We start from the raw sequence: 17,493 nt of genomic DNA, 5'->3' as shown, positions 1-17,493 counted from the left end.
GCGCGTACATACATTACGGTGAATTATTTTTGTTCATATGGCTAGTAACTAGAAGGTATAATTAAACTAGATTTGATTAAAAGATTACACATTTGTTGCGTAGATTACTAGCCGGTTGATGCGTGCTATTAAACGTAACGTTTCATGAACAAGGATTAAAAATGTTAACAATGTTAAGTGCGTGTTGGACTCACGCACAAAGGGTTCCGCACCATTATACCCAAGACTTAAGAGAGCTCTATACTAGCTCACTGTAGATCAGTGGTTCCCAACCTGTGGTCCGTGGAAGTTAAAATATGGTCCGCGGATGATTTTAAAATTTACATTATTCAGGATGATTATTACACTTTATTTTTAATATACTTACTTAGTGGTCGCTGCTAGCAAGAATAATATAAAAGTGGTCCCTGACTAAGAAAAGGGAGGGGACCTTGCTGTAGATCAAGGGCATCTCTGTATGAGGGAAGGGCTAGACCCTCATTTAGTCTATAACCCTAGTTACTAGACAATCAGTGCAAACCTGTATATGGCAATAAGTTCGCTCCCTATTTCAATAACTTGTTAATAGCAAAACGTGGGTACATTTCATACACCCCTGCCCACACCTTCGGGTATAAAAGGCTTGATACTATGTATCAGCGGCCTCTATAAACTTCGCCGGCGTGGACTTTGTGTTCCTTCTTTCACATTTTATGTTGCTGCTCTACTCCTGTTATTAAAAGTGTGATGGTATGTAGCCTAAAGCTTTCTATGGACTACTCGACATGAAAATTTTCAATTCGTGCTAGTTGTTTCTGATAGAGCGTTCAAATAAACAAACAAACTATTTAACGTTATAGTCCTACTCCATTCTTACGTACTATGATATGTATGTAAGAATGGAGTTGGGCTTAATTTCACTCCTTAGATTTTTCGTGGCTAGTCACGCACTCCGACTGGAAGCGCGAAACATCAGTGTTCCACATTACCACTAAGCATAACTGTAAAGCGGAATGGTATGTAATGCAAAGGTTTCAATGTTTCTTAGCGCAAATACTACACAAATATATAGACTAACTAATGTCGCAATGATAAGCAATCATATTTCGCCTATAACACAATGTGCCTTACCCTTTCGTTTTAAACGAAAGAAATAAGGCCGAAGGTAGGCAGAGGTGTAAGTACCTAAAAGAGACCACAACCACCTTAAAAAATCCAAAAATGGCTGATAGCTCTTTGCTAGATTTGAGAGCTCGTGATCAGCTATAAAAATATGATTGTAATATATTTTAGGCTGCAGTAAATGGCTGTGTTGCCAAGGTCTATTCACAGATAGGTTAGCTGCATAATAAAATGTTGCATCAAACAGTCTGCGTTCGTCATGAAGCTCGTATTGATTCTGCAGAGACTTAATCAGCGCCTCTAGCGGGTGCCACGAGAACTACTTTCGCTGTACATTTCAACGTCAAATGCTCGATACTCGATATTACCCTTCTAAATCCTCCTAATCAACTATAACAATTCTAATATGATCAGAGCTTTATATTTGTCGTAAAAATTTCCTCTTGTAAGTGGGTTCTGTATGACAAGATGTATGAATGTGAATGAGGCAAGGGAAGTTTGTTATAATCGTACCAAGTGGCGTTCTTTGGTCTCTGCCTACCCCTATAGGAAAAAGGCGTGAACGTACAATTTTCATATATTATTAGTTCCAGATTACTAGGCCAGTGGCTGTGTTGATAAGTAATGTAAATATGTAATAATGTAAGGTATGTATTTTAGGGTTATTTACGCAAATAAGACTCGTATTCATATTGATATGATTTATTGAGTTCCTTCAAGATGTTACAATTTCATTATGGACAATTGGGTTGCATCCCATGTACTAAGACCCGCTGCGCTGCGCTGTGCCAAAGATGCGCTGATGATGCGCTGATGTTGCGCTTAAAGAGATGTACGGGGCGTCAGCAGTGTCTATGGCGAACCACCACTCATGTTATGTGTTGTGCGAGCCGGAAAGGTGCCGATACGTTGCGTTACAGACACGTAAGATATCAACGAGAATATTTACACATCATGTAGACAAGCACCGGGCGGTTGAACGTTCGTGGGTCCCAAGCACATGCCAAAGATAATTATTTATTTATTGGGACATTGTTAGTATGTAACTTGTCAGTTATCTACCAATAATGTCCACATGACGCCCAAAATTCAAGCGAACTGTACACTGCCAGTCGCTATTCAGACGCCACAAACTAACCAACTCGCACTATAACATTTCGCAGCGAATTTCACCGAGTTGACAGTCAATTTCCGCAGATCATAGCCGCTTACTATCGACCGTCAACCGTTTTCATTACACATAGTATAGGAAAGATAATCAAGAGTAGTTAACAAAAATCAATATAAGAAACCAATTTATAAGTGAATTTTAACATACCGCAATCATACAAATTATCTAAAGGAATATAACTAACTAAATCTCCGCCTTTAAGTCGTCCAACTGTTCTGAAATTTTACCGTCGTTTAACCGACCAAGGATGAATATATCATATCAATATCAAAAATTTAACTGAAATAGTAATTAGAGATAGAGATAGTAGGCGGAGAAATTAAATAACAAATTAATATACTGACAGAATGAGAAATAGTTCTATTACTATCCACACTGCTGAATCGTTTTTTTTGTACGCAAGGTAATTGGCGGGTTTTTTTTTTTTGACCGCCGGGGCTAGTGAAGGTGTTTAAACACACGTTTACTGAGCAGTGACTAGTGTGGTGCCTTCAGTGGTGCTTTCGTGGCCTTTGGGAAGAGGAAGACAAAAGACATTACCTGGCTACACCGCCCCAAAAACGAGAAAATAAAGATGAACCCGCACCTGGGTCAACATAAGATGTATAACTACGAAACTGCAGCGGAATAGTAACATCCACGGCGCATTGAAAAAAAAATTGACAGAGTAGTCAGCGCGCAATGGATTCAAATTAAGGCTGGTCTCATACATACTTTTTCGTATTTTTTTGTATTTTACAATGTTATATTTTTTTTGTATTTTACGTCATTTTATATTTTTTTTGTATTTTACATTATATGCTTTTTTTGTGATTTTTGCTTTTCTACTTTTTTTAAGGATTTTTTTAAGACCAGTATACTATGTGTAACGAAAACAACGCATTGCTAGTACATGGGTAGAAAAGAATACATCAAGATATTATATTAAAACATCGAGATATTTGAAAAACTACACACTTAGACATTTAGATTACACCGATAGGAATATAAGCTAAAGTCTTCCCGTTGCAAAGTTGTGCTAGATATTGCACATTCCAAACTAGCACAGATCCTGTGCAGTCTCATGGTGTGAACCGTACTGAACTTTGCACTCATGCAATCGCCTTTAGGACACAGTCCCCACCATCCAGCTTGGACTACCCACCTCACACTGCCAATCACACTGCGCCGTCCACTCATAGCTGAGCCTACCCACCGGTCCACCCCCTGACCATCCACCTCATACTCTCCCCACCGCGAGGTGAAGGAGAGCCGAGGTGGACGGTCTGAGGCACCCACCCAACCCTTGAGTCTACGATGGTTTGTCTGGTTGTGGGATCTTAGCAGAGTAAACCACTCAGCCCAGAGCCCATTCCCCAAACAAGCCACCATACACCCCCCACCTCAGACCGTCCACCTCGTACACACTGAAAGCCTACACCCTCGATCTACCACAGACTGACTACACAGTTCTAACCGAGCCAATCACTTCAGATCTAGATCCATTTCCAGAGATACACTCTTGCGGAACACAACCATAGACCAATTTCACACCAGATGTTAACCTTTCACCCCTCCCCCCTAGACCGACCTCAGACCGACCTCAAATCATTTCCCACAATGTTAACGATTTGAGGCTAACGGTCTGAGGTGCCCACCCCCCTAAGTCGAGGATGGATTAAGTGAAATGCGTGATTTGAATTGAGTAGCACTCAGTTCTGATCGCACACTACAAGCAAGCCACCCGAGACTCCCCCCCTCAGACCATTCAAGTCACAACTCAAGTGTAGACCGATCACACCAGATGGTAACCTTACTACCAGATGTTAACTACATTCCTATCAATTCGGACCGATCTCCTGATCCCCCACCTCAGCCAGCCTCAAACCATTCACTATGATGTTAATGATTTGAGGCTAATGGTCCGAGGTGACCCACCCCCCCCTTGTCAAAGATGGTTTCGCTGGGATGTGCAAATCTCATGACACACACCTTAGCCAATCCACCCGAGACCCCCCTCAGACCATTTCACACAATCCCACACATACACTTCATACAACTGTGACCTTAGGCCTACCGTCAGTCTTAAAAACTTCTAGTTCATATCCCCCTGTGGTCTATTTCCCTTCACACTCAGATCTTAGACCGTACTCTACTTGTTCCATCTATCACAGATCCATTCCTTAATCCCTACTTCAATCCGCTAGCCAGTCAATACAGAACGTCAGTCTTTCTGAATATACACACACACAAATTCCAAACACTCTGCCAATGGGTTTAAACATTGGTACACAATAATGGTTCGTAGTCACATCCACGCGTAATCATCCCATACAACTTATCAATACAATAAATAGACACTTAGATATTATAAAGAGAAAATATACCGTTTGCGGTATCAAATCTATAAACCTTCGAAAAATCGAGCTCAAATTTGCTTAGTCTATCGGTTATATGTCAATATTCATACTACGAAACCGGCTACATGTAGAATAAATATAATTACGGCCGGTACGACTAACTTATAGCTAGACACGTTTTAAATACCATTAGAAATGTCATTAGATCCTACTTCATTCTTATTTCGACGATAAATAGACATTGAGATGTATATGTACCTAACGTACCTAATACAAAATACTATGCTTGATGTACTAGATCGGTGAGACATTGCAAAATCTAATTCATATTCCTTATTATTTCATACTATTACGACAAACCGGATTTTTTTAAACATTAGGGCCGGTATCCCTACTATGACTAGAAAAACCGTTTCGCGGTTGCAAAGATCGTAAGATATCATTACTATTTTCTACTAATTACTGCGATAAATAGACACGTATTATATATTATTATGTACTGATAAAGATATTCACTTGCTGTACTCGATCGGTGACACTTCGAAAAATCTACCTCCATTTTCTTACAACGACAAACCGGCTTGGACAATGACTTTATCCAAACTATCGCCGGTGAAATCTATGATTATAAAAACCTTTCGTGGTTTAAAAAGTTCTTAAGAATTATTTACTAATTACTGCATTAAATAGACACGTATTATATATTATTAGTATCTGATAAAGATATTCACTTGCTGTGCTTGATCACTCCGAAAAATCCTTCATTTTCTTACAATTCTCATACCACGACAAACCGGCTTTAACTAAAGCCGGTGTAAGACCTATGACTAGAAAAACCTTTCGCGGTTACAATCTTACATCCTACAAAATTCTTATGACTACTATAAATAGACATTCAGATGTGTCAATGTTACTACTACAAAATATTCCGCTTGTTGTGCCTTATCATTGAGACTTACAATATATCGGTTACATATGAATATTCAATATTTTCATACTACGAAATCCCGGCTTCCACACCATACCTTTTCATTATAAGGATAACTACTATCTAGAAAAACCGTTCTCGGTTACAAATATCATTATAAATCAGCTACTGTCCTTTAAGTAATTCCTTATTTTAAAATCACGCTGCTTGGCGGCCAGTCGCCTTTTCAGGTCGACTCCTAAGACTAGGTCCGAAAGACAAATCGTAAGGATCTGTTTAAATTCTTTTGCTTAAAGCTATTGAATATTCAAAAACTACGACGACCAATGAATGGTCTTGTCTAATAAATAGCTCGGATCCCCCCAGTAATTTATTAATTTAATTAGCCCGTATTCAACCCCTTCCCCCCAATTTCCACCTTTATCTTAAGTATAGGTTCCTAACCTTTTACCAAACTAACGCTCCCTTTACAAGGAATAAAATCCATCCAAATAGTTATTGTTGCAATACTTATTCTTTTCGTAAATTTTTCTTTACCTTACCCCTATACTCCCTCATTTGGGAACCTACAGTCTAAAGTTATAAGAGTCCGTCTCAATAGCCCCATTTTTAACCTTAAATTTTAATAGAATATTATGATAAAAATAGTCGACCTAAGGTCTTTCTCAAGAATAAGTACGAAAGAGAGCCGAAACCGTATAAAATACCAATTACGGTTTCAGAGAACATTCGAACATCAATTTGCTTAAAACCTATCGATTATATAGTCACATCAAGTCTTTAAAAAGTCGCCATTTTAGGTCGACACAAATCCAATTTTGGATATATAAGAAATCTTATACAAATTCGTTAAACACCACACTACGATAAGTATATAAGAAAAGCCGGTTGTCTGCCAACGCTATTCTACGACACGAAAAGTGTCTAATCGTTTAGACTTGCAAACAACGTTGGAAACCGGCTACAATTGAGGCTTGGATTGCCTTTTGACATACTATAATATTGTTAAGAATGAAATTTACAGTTCTAAATTGTTCAGATTAGAGCCCGAGTGAGTTGGCAAGCTTTCTTTGACAACCATGGTGCCTATAGGAGCGAGTTTCTCATCGCGTTCGCGTAGTTTACGCATTTCAGCGCGCAGTTTAGCTAAGACCGCGTAGTTAGGTTGGTTGCGACGAGCCTTGTCTTGCAGCATAGTTATTTCTTGCTCTTCCACTTTCTTCTCCTTGAAGGATTTCACGGATTTCGTCCCGTAGAGGCGGAGGAGGCTGCCCCAGAAGCGAATGTGCGGGTGCAGCAACTGGAAAATAGAGAAAATATACATTAAAAACGGGGATTTTTAAAATGTATTTTATGTTTTAATAAAATCAAACTATTTGAGAATATTTCTGATTTAGTCCCGAATGTATGGATATGAATGAAGCAAATAAGTTTGAAGGATCGTAGCAAGAGGCGTTCTTTAGTCACTGGTAACCTTTTTAGTAAAAATGTGTAACTTTTTGTATGTATGTGTATATTTGTAGTAATATTGTTTAATTCTTACCTGCAGAATACATTGAGAAGCTCGCTGCTTGGCCGCCTTCTTATTTTTCCCCATGGCGACTACAGAGTGTTTGCCCACCGTCATCGTGAGCTCTACCTTCTGGTAGTCCAGTTGCTTCAGCTGTAATTAAAAAACAGTATTATTAGACTTTTTCATTTAAAAAAAAAATATAGATATTCAAATTTTTTTTTGTTTAGTGTAAGTTGTTCAGGCCACCCCAAAGACCTTTGTTAAGTGACAGTTATCTTATCACCCATCAAGACCGTCATTTCACGTTAGGCGCTTTTTTTCAAATACTATGTCACCCATCAATAGTACGACTGCGCCAGGGGTCACTTAACTCAGATCATTTATCGACTGGTAAAAACAGACTCGTATATTTAATTTAGAACACAAAATGTGCTTACCTCGACAGTGGTATGACGGTCCCCGGAGCCAAAGTTGCGAAGCAGGCAAGTGCGAAGTATAGCGTGGGGCGAAGGCTCGCACGAAGACACGCAGAACTCCGGCACACGGGGGTCGTCGATGCTGACCTGGTCGAAGAACTCCTGTTGACAAAGAACAAAATATTAGTAATAATCTAGTTAAAATAGAATATACTCAATTTAAAATGAAGAATTTTCCTACTCTACCTATAGACAACTGACTGAATTTTTTGTATGAAAACCTCATCAGCGCCTCTAGCGGGAGCTATAGGTACTATTTTTTACGATCGTTTCAAATGTCAAACTTTCTGGTATCGAAAAGATTGACTGTGGAAAATCAAGAGAGCCATAGGAACTAAATTTCAAGGACATTTCAAATGTCAAATTCTCGAGTATCGTAAAGACTGACAGACTGATTAATGATAATACTCACGTATGATTCATTATTGGTTTCTTTCGGTACGGGAGGCTCGGCGCGCTCAATCGCTTCCTTCATCTCCGGGATGAGTATCTGAATGGACGCCCGCGCGGCCGCCGACTTCGCCTGCCGCTTGCTCGACCCGTAGCCCACGCCGTACTGCATCCCGCGAATAAACACCGTCGCTTGGTAGGGATGAGTTGCGTTCTCTGTACATAGAAACAGTTTCCTTTAATCATCATTGTAGTCAGAAGATGTAAGGTCAATGACCTGTATTGCCAGCAGTTAAAGTTAGTTAAGTATAACAGATATTTAGAAATTTAAAGCCCAGTTTCACTATTTCTGGGTAAGTATCTTAGCTAAGCGGAAGAAATTGAATTTTCATACACTTTCTGTCATTGTATTTACCGCTACAGCATATAAAACCAGCTATTTGATTTGCGCTCGCCATGTCAAATATAATTTCGCTAAATGTCACGAGCAAATTATTATTTATAATTCAATTCTTATTTCAAAAAAAGTTAAATACTGGCTTAAGGCAAGGTTCGCCAGATGCTACGAAAAACTATTGATTTGATTTTATTGATATGTTTAGATTTTTTATCTAAATAAGTCAGTTAGCGAGAGCGCAGCTGTGCTGGTTAGCATCGCAAGCTATCACCTCAGCTAGAAAATTGCATTTAATTTCTAAAATGTAGCCAGCAAAACATTCTTTTCTAAATTGGCACTTTAGCACAAGACATACAGTAGCATAATAAAAGACTGGGAAACCATGGCTTTATGCAGCAGTAAATAGCAAGAGAAGCCTTTGCCTTACTAGGCTCGCTTCTGGTAAATAAAATGTTTCCCAGAATATAATATAACACAAGACAAACTTTATTTAATTTCAGTGTACTCATTTTGCTGTGACAGCAAAAAATACTTATTTTCTTTGCAAAATATACCCTAAACTCCCTGGCATTGATTAGTATAATCCCATAGGATTTTTTATTTAAATTGGTATCACAATAGACAAACACTGTATGAAATATAGGGAGATGAAGACTAGTATAATATCTTAAGTCTCTCGCTCAGTGTCTAGGACTCTAAGCCTGACCTCTCCCTCACTCAGCCCAGCAGTGGGACAGTATAATAATATAAATAGTAAATACTAACCAACTTGTTTAAACTGGTATACGGGTTGTTTCTGCAGTGTCCGACGCACGTACTCATGGAAGACCGACAGGTAGCTGCGATCGTTCATATTCATCACCCAGTCACGCTTCGTCGTCTTACCGCCTGGAAATATACACAAATATAATTAAACCATATTGTTGATAAAGATCATTAGTTAAAATTATTACATTTAAGACTACTTTAGGTCTGGCTGATGTCTCCGTTCTGTACTTAAATTGAATAACAAATTGTGGGGTGGAGCTGCTATGAAAAATCTTTATTTACCTATCTCAGGCGTGGCTGTCGCCGGAATGGTGATCAGCTTGGTGCCCTCAGGCAGCGTGGGGTATTGCAGCATCTTCCGTGTCTTGCTGAACTTGCGGCGGTCGGCCCAGCGCCTGAAAAAATAAACAATAACACTTTTAGCTCTATAAACAAATGTATAGAAAACAGCAATATGTAGTTCTATGAACATCACAAGTTATATAAACAATAATACTTACTTGAAATGCATCACGTTCAGTGTCTTAAATTGGAACAAGTTCCGACAGTATTCGTTGACTTTTTCCGGTGTCACGTTCCTCCAATCAGTGCTGATGGTCTCCACCCTGGGGGGGTGCATTAAGAGGCCTCCTGGCAGCACCACAGGCTGCATGTTCAGTGGTACTTCTTCAAGTTTAGGTTTAACTTCGATTTCTATAGCGTCAGGGGCTGTGCTCGGACCAGCTATGGCGCCATCTGCACATGATCCATCTTTTCTTTGTGGACTGGTTGCCATTTGTATGCTGTTGGAGGTCACAGTGCAGCTTGGGGTTGGTCTTCCTATCCCTTTGTTTAGCACTGGACAAGCTGGGGACGTTCCATCGCGGCCATGGCTGCTAGCCGCCAGAGCTTGAGACATCCCATCTTGATTTTTACTGATCATCTCAGCCACGAGTTTCCTAACTTTTTTGTAGTGGTGTTTGTTTCGTTTACTTCCGCGACAAATTTTCTTCTTGCTCGGGCCATCCACTACATCTCGAGAGAAACTAACTTGTTTCTTGCCACCAGACTTATTTATCTGATGGGATGTGTCAGTGTTCTCGCCCACGGAAGCTTCATTGGTGTGCTGCACTGCTTCATTCAGATTGGCTTCAGATCTTATGACAGACAAGTCGGCACCAGACGTTGCCCTGCCAGCCAATTGTTCTGAGTTGGGCACATCCAAGTTCCGCATTGGACAGGTTGGGGTGGTGGTTTTTGAGCTTCTCTTGGGTGTCCCGATGCCTGTCTCCATGGTTTCTAATGATGATCCATTGTTGGTTGGCTCAGGTGCTTCCGTGCTTGAAGCTGGTTCAGATTTGATCTGTCCTATAATTGGGACTTCAAAGTTGAATCCTTCGTTGTGTGCCTCCTGCTCAGGCTCATTAACTTCTTGCTTGATGTTTAGTTCATTTTGCTCAATATCTTCACTTTGACCAGACGTACTGTTGCGGATCTGCTCTGCTATTTTCAAATCTCTTGCCCTTTGCCGTTCTTCTTCCTCCAAAGCCGTTTTGTAGGCGAGGCAGGGAATGGCGCTTATAGGGATGTCATGGCGCTGTAACAAATTTCAAATAACAAATTAATTTCAATTTTTAATTACATAAGATAAGAGACAACTATTATTTGAAAGCTTACCCGAGCGTTACTTTTGCCAAGAAAATAGGGCCTGGAGACAGTGCAGACCCTGGTGGTTCGGTGCATGTACACCGGCATACCACTTCCATGGCGCAGCACGATCCAGTCCAGTGGAAGGATCTCGAACTGGTTCACGCCTTTTTCTGAAATTGTAATGTTTAAATTTAGTAATACACCTTCATACTGCAAAACTAAAATGGCTGCACTGCAGTCAGCGCTCCAGTATATCAGAAATGCGTCGTATTGATTAAGGACACCGTATCGCGCATGTGCAAAGTGCGCTGGAAACTAGTTGTCTGACATTTCGTTGACGCGTCGCGCATGTGCAGTTGCAAGAGAGAAGGCCCGCCATGTTGTTGGCGCATGTGCAATGGTACAAGCCAAGCACGGCCATCTTGTTGGCGCATGTGCAATGGCAAAAGAAAAGCACAGCCATCTTGTTGGCGCATCGCGCATGTGCAGTTCGGATGCACCACTATTTTGCCGCATTGCACATTGCGCATGTGCAAGTGCAGTGAGGACGCCATTTTAATGACGCATTGCCGCACCACTCCCCCCCCACCCTCCTCACCCCGGCCAACGCCCAAAATTATTAACAAAAAACGAACTTAGCTCACCTTCCAGCACCACCTTCTCCTTTGTAACGAAGGTCTTCTCCTTGCATTTAGGTGGCCTCCTGAAGTCCTCGGGGAGGTTAGCATCCAGCATACGCTCGATTTCATCATCAGGGATGTCCGATGTGAGCTTGTCTAAAAATTGATCACCATTTTATAACCCCGTAGACAAAGATCACCACAAATTTGATAGTTAGACATCAAAAATACAAACTATTTAAGCAGGTTATGCAATCATTGAATCATTGAATGGGAAATATATAGGAAAACATTCACTGTTTGCACCAATAAAATTGACATAAGCCAACAACTAGGAAGACACTTCAGGTATGGGGATATGCAAATGCAAGATAATTTTTGTTCTCCGGGATCTAAATAATTTTAAAAAGCATTTTTAGGCATACTGTCACAGGAAAGAACATCACATTAAGCCAGGAGATTGTTTAAGATACAGGTGATGCAAGGACGGAAACACTCAAGACAACTTCAGGTATTGCGACTCAGACAGTGCACTAATATACTGAAGAAATTATCATTGGTAAGTTTAGGCCGAGAATTGATCACAACAAAATATACTAGAAATTTTGTAACTTGCCATTAATAATCTCAAGGAGTGGATACTACACAAATACATACCTTAGAACTAAACACACAGCCTAGTCAATACCAAACACTTTGAATACAAGACATTAACGGTGTCAAATATATAAAAGTACACCTAACACTGTAACCATGCCATGCAAGAAGACTCTCAAGTACCATCGGCATCATCTGAATCATCATTGCTACTGGGCTCTTCATCGTCTGAATTCACTTCGTCCAATACATGAAACTCCCGTAAGCGTTCTACTTCTTCACTTGTGGCAAAATTAACATATTTGTTTTCAAACTCTGAGCAAGGTGATTTGGCAGCTGGCACTGAGTTTTCAGAGACACTTCCATTCTCAACATAACTGCTAAGCCTTCGCCGTTTGCATGGCGGTTCACCAGTGTCTTGGTCAGTCATTGCAATTGGCTAAAAGTATGAATCTATTTAGTCATGGGTCTACTGAACTGAGCATGGCAAATATCAAAATATTAAATTTTATATTGTGAATATAATAAAAATTAATTGATTTTAAGTTGAGACAAGAGCGCTATTGATTTAACTTCAGTAATACAATAACTTGATGCAGTTTTATTGTTACTGAGTTTAATATTGTGGTGCCATGACTAGAGCATTACATAATAAAGGGAAAAGTTACTATCATTGATTGAGTCAAAGCAAGAACAAAGAAAGTACTGCTGAATTCACATCTATTCAATGTACCAGTTGTGAGCAACCCGTGATTTATATCTGTATTTTATATTTGACCGACATTGTATCAGTATCTGAGTTGAGCGACAGCATCCTACAGCACAATTCTAGTAAGAACCATAAGTAGTCAAGTAGATAGACCGTTTTCCAAGACAAAGGCCCACCGCTGACTCGGAATGACTGCTATGAAAAGTTGAGAACAATGGAGGAAGTAGAATTACCAAACTGACAATATAACAAAACCGGCAACAACTGCTTCTCAGCTCCCAGCTCCAAAATGCTCAAGTGAAGACCTTTGAAGTACCTGCGGGAAGATAGAAAGTGAAGCGAGCAGCCACCATCTCCGAAGCAGCACCAACATTGCCTGTGAATAAGACTAAAAGCTCTGACGCTCTACACGAAAGTACCAGCAGAACAAGAATACAACGTAGACCCGCCCCAGCCACCAGCTAACGCCAAGTCTGAAAAATCTAGAAAAAAGAAAAAACACTTGCAAAAAGGTCCTATCCTATTCTAGCTCACTCTATTCAACTCCTACGAAAAAAAATCACCAAGATTCTACTAAAACTTGACCGATTTACAAGAGGGCATACGACAAAATACAAAATTTATACTTACGTGAGATCCCCTATCTAATTCTGCTCACCTAGCAATTATGAAAGTTTAAAATAATCAAAGGCACTGATTTAAAAAGACATTTTAGCTGTTTTACAGTACTAAGTTAGGAAATTTAGCAGCGGAGATGTTGCCCCGATGAAGTCGCCAGAGGAAAGGAAGCGTCGATGCGGTGCATAAAGGATGCGCACTACGGCATCGCGCAGGGTGCGGCGGATAGCGCTGCAGCGAAATTACTGCATTGAGTGTTACAAACTCTCTCAACTTATTTTTCCCTAGTGAATTTGAATAAACATTGAATGTCGTGAATAGTTAAGATTTGACGACGACTGAAGAGCGCACTCGGCACTTACTTGTCAGTGCAATTCAGCTATGTGTTTTTATTAGTATTATTATAGTCAAAATTAATTAATGGAAAATTTAAAATTAATAATTTTAGTTTAACGCGCTAGCTAGTCCGTAAAAAATAAAATTTAAAAGAATCATATTACTTCTACATAATCCGCCTCAATTCTGAGGAAATCCCGTTAGTTGGGAACACTGAACGAGCCCGGATGCGCGAAAGGTTGCAAATCTCATAGAAAAGCGCGGCAACGTGACGCAGCGTTTCCAATCAATACAATTAATAGAGAGAAAGAGATAGCGACAGTTGGACCGACGAGGGGTGGGTTGCTGTTTTCGTTGCACGGTCTTGTTCACCCCGTTCCCTTTTACGAAGTTTGACATTTAAAACAATGAATGACAGACGCTTTATCGTCCAGAAAATAACGATGGGTTGAATGCGGTCTTCTGCACTTGTGCGTCTTTTTAGTGGCAGTAGACCAGTAGTTAAGGATCCAACTTTATGTTTGCAGTGAATACGTATGACGGTACCAAATACCAACCTAACTATAAGAGATGCTCATAGGGGCACCTACCTAGCTACTGGCCAACTCGAGCCTTTGGTTTTATCATTTTATTATTCTTTGAATAATATTATTCCTTCTTGAATTACAAAAATCTATCTTAAGCACTAATACACAATTATAAATGCGAGAGAAATTTATGAGGTGTTACCAAACTGATTTTGATGAAATGCATGGGCTACTTTTTATTTTAAGTCTCTATATGGCTTCATTCATTTAATAAATGATAATCATTATCCGTGATGATCCTACAATGTAACCTACCCCATCATAAAGCAAAATATTGAAAGAACCGATAAGATTTTCAACGCTGTGTTCGAAAAAAAATTGCATAGCCCCACTGATGTTGAACCAGAGGGTATGAGGCACAGATGGCTGAATAACTTAGTAATATCCAAGATATTGTATAGATAGATTGGTTTATTATTCAGATATTAATGTATTCCAAGTTTCTTTTCAAAAATTGTTCACGCGTTGCACGTTTCGGGTGCAAAAATGCTGATTAAATATTATTCAACAATATTTTGGAATACCATTTCACGTGGTTATTACCACAATAATAATGATCACATGAATCTCAGGTGGCGCTTATGTAGACCTGCCACAGAATATTTTATCACTAGCTTGGCTCGCTTAGCTCTGCTCGCATGGAATTTGGGTTAAATTAATAAAGAACCTATTAACAAAGTAGACTATGTGTTAAATTAGGAAGAGAAGAAGGGCTAAGCTTTAACACTGTACCAGTGTAAGAGTTATTTCCAAGTTAAGTTTTATTTCAATTTGCAATTGCAGATGCCCAACTTTAGTACAAAGATTGGTCAAACCAATCTAAGGGCTTTGTTTTTGAATTGGTTTAGATATATTAAACAAATAATCTAAAACAACAACCAGTACTTACTATCAAAGCCAACATCATAAGCATAGAGTCGCACAGCTTATACCACTAAGTGGCCACCCATCTATTGAATGCCCACACCAACAGTTGCTTAAGCTAGGAGTGGCTTTATCGTCAAGAGGGGGAGAGGGCACTGAAAAAATGAGTACCAAAACACTTCAAAACTAGGTACTTTATTGTTATTACTAGTCTTACATTATATTTTAATAAAGAGCAAAAATGTAAAAATAATGTATACAAATATATCAAAAAGTACAATTTTGGATTTAAACAAAAGCAATGGTCTTTGAGCACTGGTTTGCTCTCAGTTTTTAAATAAAATATGTTTTTATTTTACCTTAATTGTTTAAGATTGGGGCATATAGAATATCATTCCATTAATTGTGTAAACCCCATTGTACCTTATTCTAAATACACACTTTTAGAAGTTAAACTATACCTATAGGTAATTTATATTATTACCTTTATTGAATTTATGACAAACCTTCTTTATGAATATAATAAAATATGTTTATGACTAGAATGAATATAATACTAGGTTTATGACTAGAATAAACTATGTTTATGACTTCGATACTGGCCTTGATAAAATTAAGTGAATAAGACTCACATTTCATACAGGATTTAGTCAAGGAGATTGATTCCTGATGAACCTTAACAATACAATTTAATTCTACACCAGTCATCCACTAATAAAAACTTGTCATTTATGATAAAGTATTGATACAAATGTTTGACCAATATTTAGTTATAATTATAAGTAATATAAATATGTTTATATGCTAGGTATTATAAAAAATATGTTAGAATGCAACATTACAAAGATTGTGCATTGGTATGATTAAAATTTCATTACATATCAAATTTACTTTTTTTCCAAAGGAGTACCACTTCTTAAAAATATAAAAAAATAATTGCTTTACCTTCACAAACATTCTTAGTGATCTTTTATATTTGTGTAGCGAGTCTAATTGAAGTCACAAATTCTTACACAATAATATTAATTAATAACTTATATTCAACATCCCAAAGAGTTAGATCAAATTCACTAGGACATTGCCTATTTTACATATTGTTTTGTAGAATTTAAGTTTTAGTACCAAAAATAATACCAATTACACACCTCCTTTGGTTACAATTATACTTAATTAATATAAGTCTAAAACTAACACATTTATGCATCATTCGATTGGATTTCACCATTCATCTTCGTATGTATCTCCTTCAAACATTTCCCAGAGCCTTTCAAATTCTTCCCGGTACGGTTGTACTAGCGTTTCCTGTGATGTGATTAATATGTTATCGAAGCTGCAACACAGTGCTTGATTTGTCCAGTTCATGGAGCCGGCCATCAGCAATGGTGTTCCATTAGCATCACTCAATGTATCAATTAAACAGAATCTATGACGCATATAATTTCTTGTGCGTGTGAACTTAACATTAATTCCACACCTAGCCAGCTTTAATGCACTACTTCCAGGTACGTCTCGCATTTCAGATTCAAATAAAATTCTTACTTGAACACCTCTGCGATGAAGAGCCATCAGACTCTCTGTTACGTCAGTATTTGTTATCAGATACATACATAGGTCCAAGTTATACTTAGGACACTGTAAGTAGTACAATAATCTACTCATACTCTTCGTTATGAGGCGTGAATTAAATGGACTAATCTCCGACTTTTCAAATTCGGTGGAGAACATTAGAGCTTCGTTAATAACTGTCTTCTTTTCTGGTTCTGGTTCTGGTTTTGGTTCTGGCTTTTTCTTTTCCACAAAATAATACTTGTACGCAACACGGCTGACCACATATACCGTTACCAGATAAAATATATTTTTACAGCTGATCATAGTGATTATTGTCGTGGTGACTTTCTCTTCTTTAACGCCTTTTTGTAACTACCAGTTTCAGCACTGAAATATTATACTAATATATTCGTATGTATTCGGTACGTACGGTAAACGACGAACGAAACGAACGAAAACGCGTTTATTGTTCTATCTATCTACAATTTACATGTACTGAGCAATGGTGGCGCCATCTGGTACCGAGTAACGGAACGTTACTCTCGAATGTATTTCGTTTCTCGCATTATTTATTGTACCTAGTATTTAGTACTAGCTTTTAGTTGCCTAAAATATTTTTTTGTTATTTGATATGTCTAATTTCAGTTTAAGAAAAAACGATTTATGTTGCTCTTTCTATAATTTAGGAGATTCTGTCAATAGTTAATTTGCAGTTCTACATGCGTACAGATTCGATTTGATTCGATTTCGATTCGATTCGATTCGTTGTATTATAGCCTTCCGAGTTACTATTTTTTTTTTTTTAATTATCGACGAAATATTTTGTATGAAAATCTGATTAGCGCCCCTGGCGGACATCGTAGAAACTATTTTGCCAGTGCCCAATGTTAAATGGAAAACTC

The 17,493-nt window shown here is 38.6% G+C and overlaps 2 protein-coding genes across 4 annotated transcripts; both read right to left on the bottom strand.

Annotated features, from left to right (window-relative positions):
- Positions 1 to 1,787: 1,787 nt before the first annotated feature.
- LOC142986768 (uncharacterized) lies at positions 1,788 to 13,432 on the bottom strand. Of its 3 annotated transcripts, XM_076135444.1 has the most exons (11): positions 13,269 to 13,432; positions 12,113 to 12,368; positions 11,357 to 11,488; positions 10,740 to 10,882; positions 9,584 to 10,659; positions 9,366 to 9,478; positions 9,081 to 9,203; positions 7,941 to 8,134; positions 7,490 to 7,630; positions 7,083 to 7,202; positions 1,788 to 6,839 (listed from the first exon to the last, which is right to left on the bottom strand). In XM_076135444.1, exons 2-11 carry the CDS (start codon positions 12,357 to 12,359, stop codon positions 6,558 to 6,560), a joined length of 2,571 nt encoding a protein of 856 aa, XP_075991559.1. In that variant the 5' UTR covers positions 12,360 to 12,368; positions 13,269 to 13,432; the 3' UTR covers positions 1,788 to 6,557. The 3 variants fall into 3 exon arrangements, with proteins under 3 accessions (XP_075991559.1, XP_075991561.1, XP_075991560.1); XM_076135446.1 differs by lacking the exon at positions 12,113 to 12,368; XM_076135445.1 differs by lacking the exon at positions 13,269 to 13,432 and having other exon boundaries at positions 12,072 to 12,190.
- Positions 13,433 to 15,308: 1,876 nt separating this feature from the next.
- LOC142986410 (mitochondrial cardiolipin hydrolase-like) lies at positions 15,309 to 17,054 on the bottom strand. Its single transcript, XM_076134899.1, has one exon. The coding sequence runs from the start codon at positions 16,913 to 16,915 to the stop codon at positions 16,262 to 16,264; it is 654 nt and encodes a 217-aa protein (XP_075991014.1). The 5' UTR covers positions 16,916 to 17,054; the 3' UTR covers positions 15,309 to 16,261.
- Positions 17,055 to 17,493: the final 439 nt, after the last annotated feature.

The sequence above is a fragment of the Anticarsia gemmatalis genome, chromosome Z (genome assembly GCF_050436995.1).
Source record: "Anticarsia gemmatalis isolate Benzon Research Colony breed Stoneville strain chromosome Z, ilAntGemm2 primary, whole genome shotgun sequence".
NCBI classification, from domain to species: domain Eukaryota; kingdom Metazoa; phylum Arthropoda; class Insecta; order Lepidoptera; family Erebidae; genus Anticarsia; species Anticarsia gemmatalis.
This window is presented reverse-complemented; position numbering and strand designations above follow the sequence as displayed.

What these genes read in the sequence shown, in the direction of transcription:
- LOC142986768 (XM_076135444.1), bottom strand. Translation starts at nt 12,359, where the DNA reads ATGACTGACCAAGACACTGGTGAACCGCCATGCAAACGGCGAAGGCTT. An exon ending in GACAGCCACGCCTGAGATAG is followed by an intron (nt 9,204 to 9,365) that starts GTAAATAAAGAT and finishes GTATATTTCCAG; the next exon opens with GCGGTAAGACGACGAAGCGT. An exon ending in ACCGTCATACCACTGTCGAG is followed by an intron (nt 7,203 to 7,489) that starts GTAAGCACATTT and finishes TTTTAATTACAG; the next exon opens with CTGAAGCAACTGGACTACCA.
- LOC142986410 (XM_076134899.1), bottom strand. Translation starts at nt 16,915, where the DNA reads ATGATCAGCTGTAAAAATATATTTTATCTGGTAACGGTATATGTGGTC.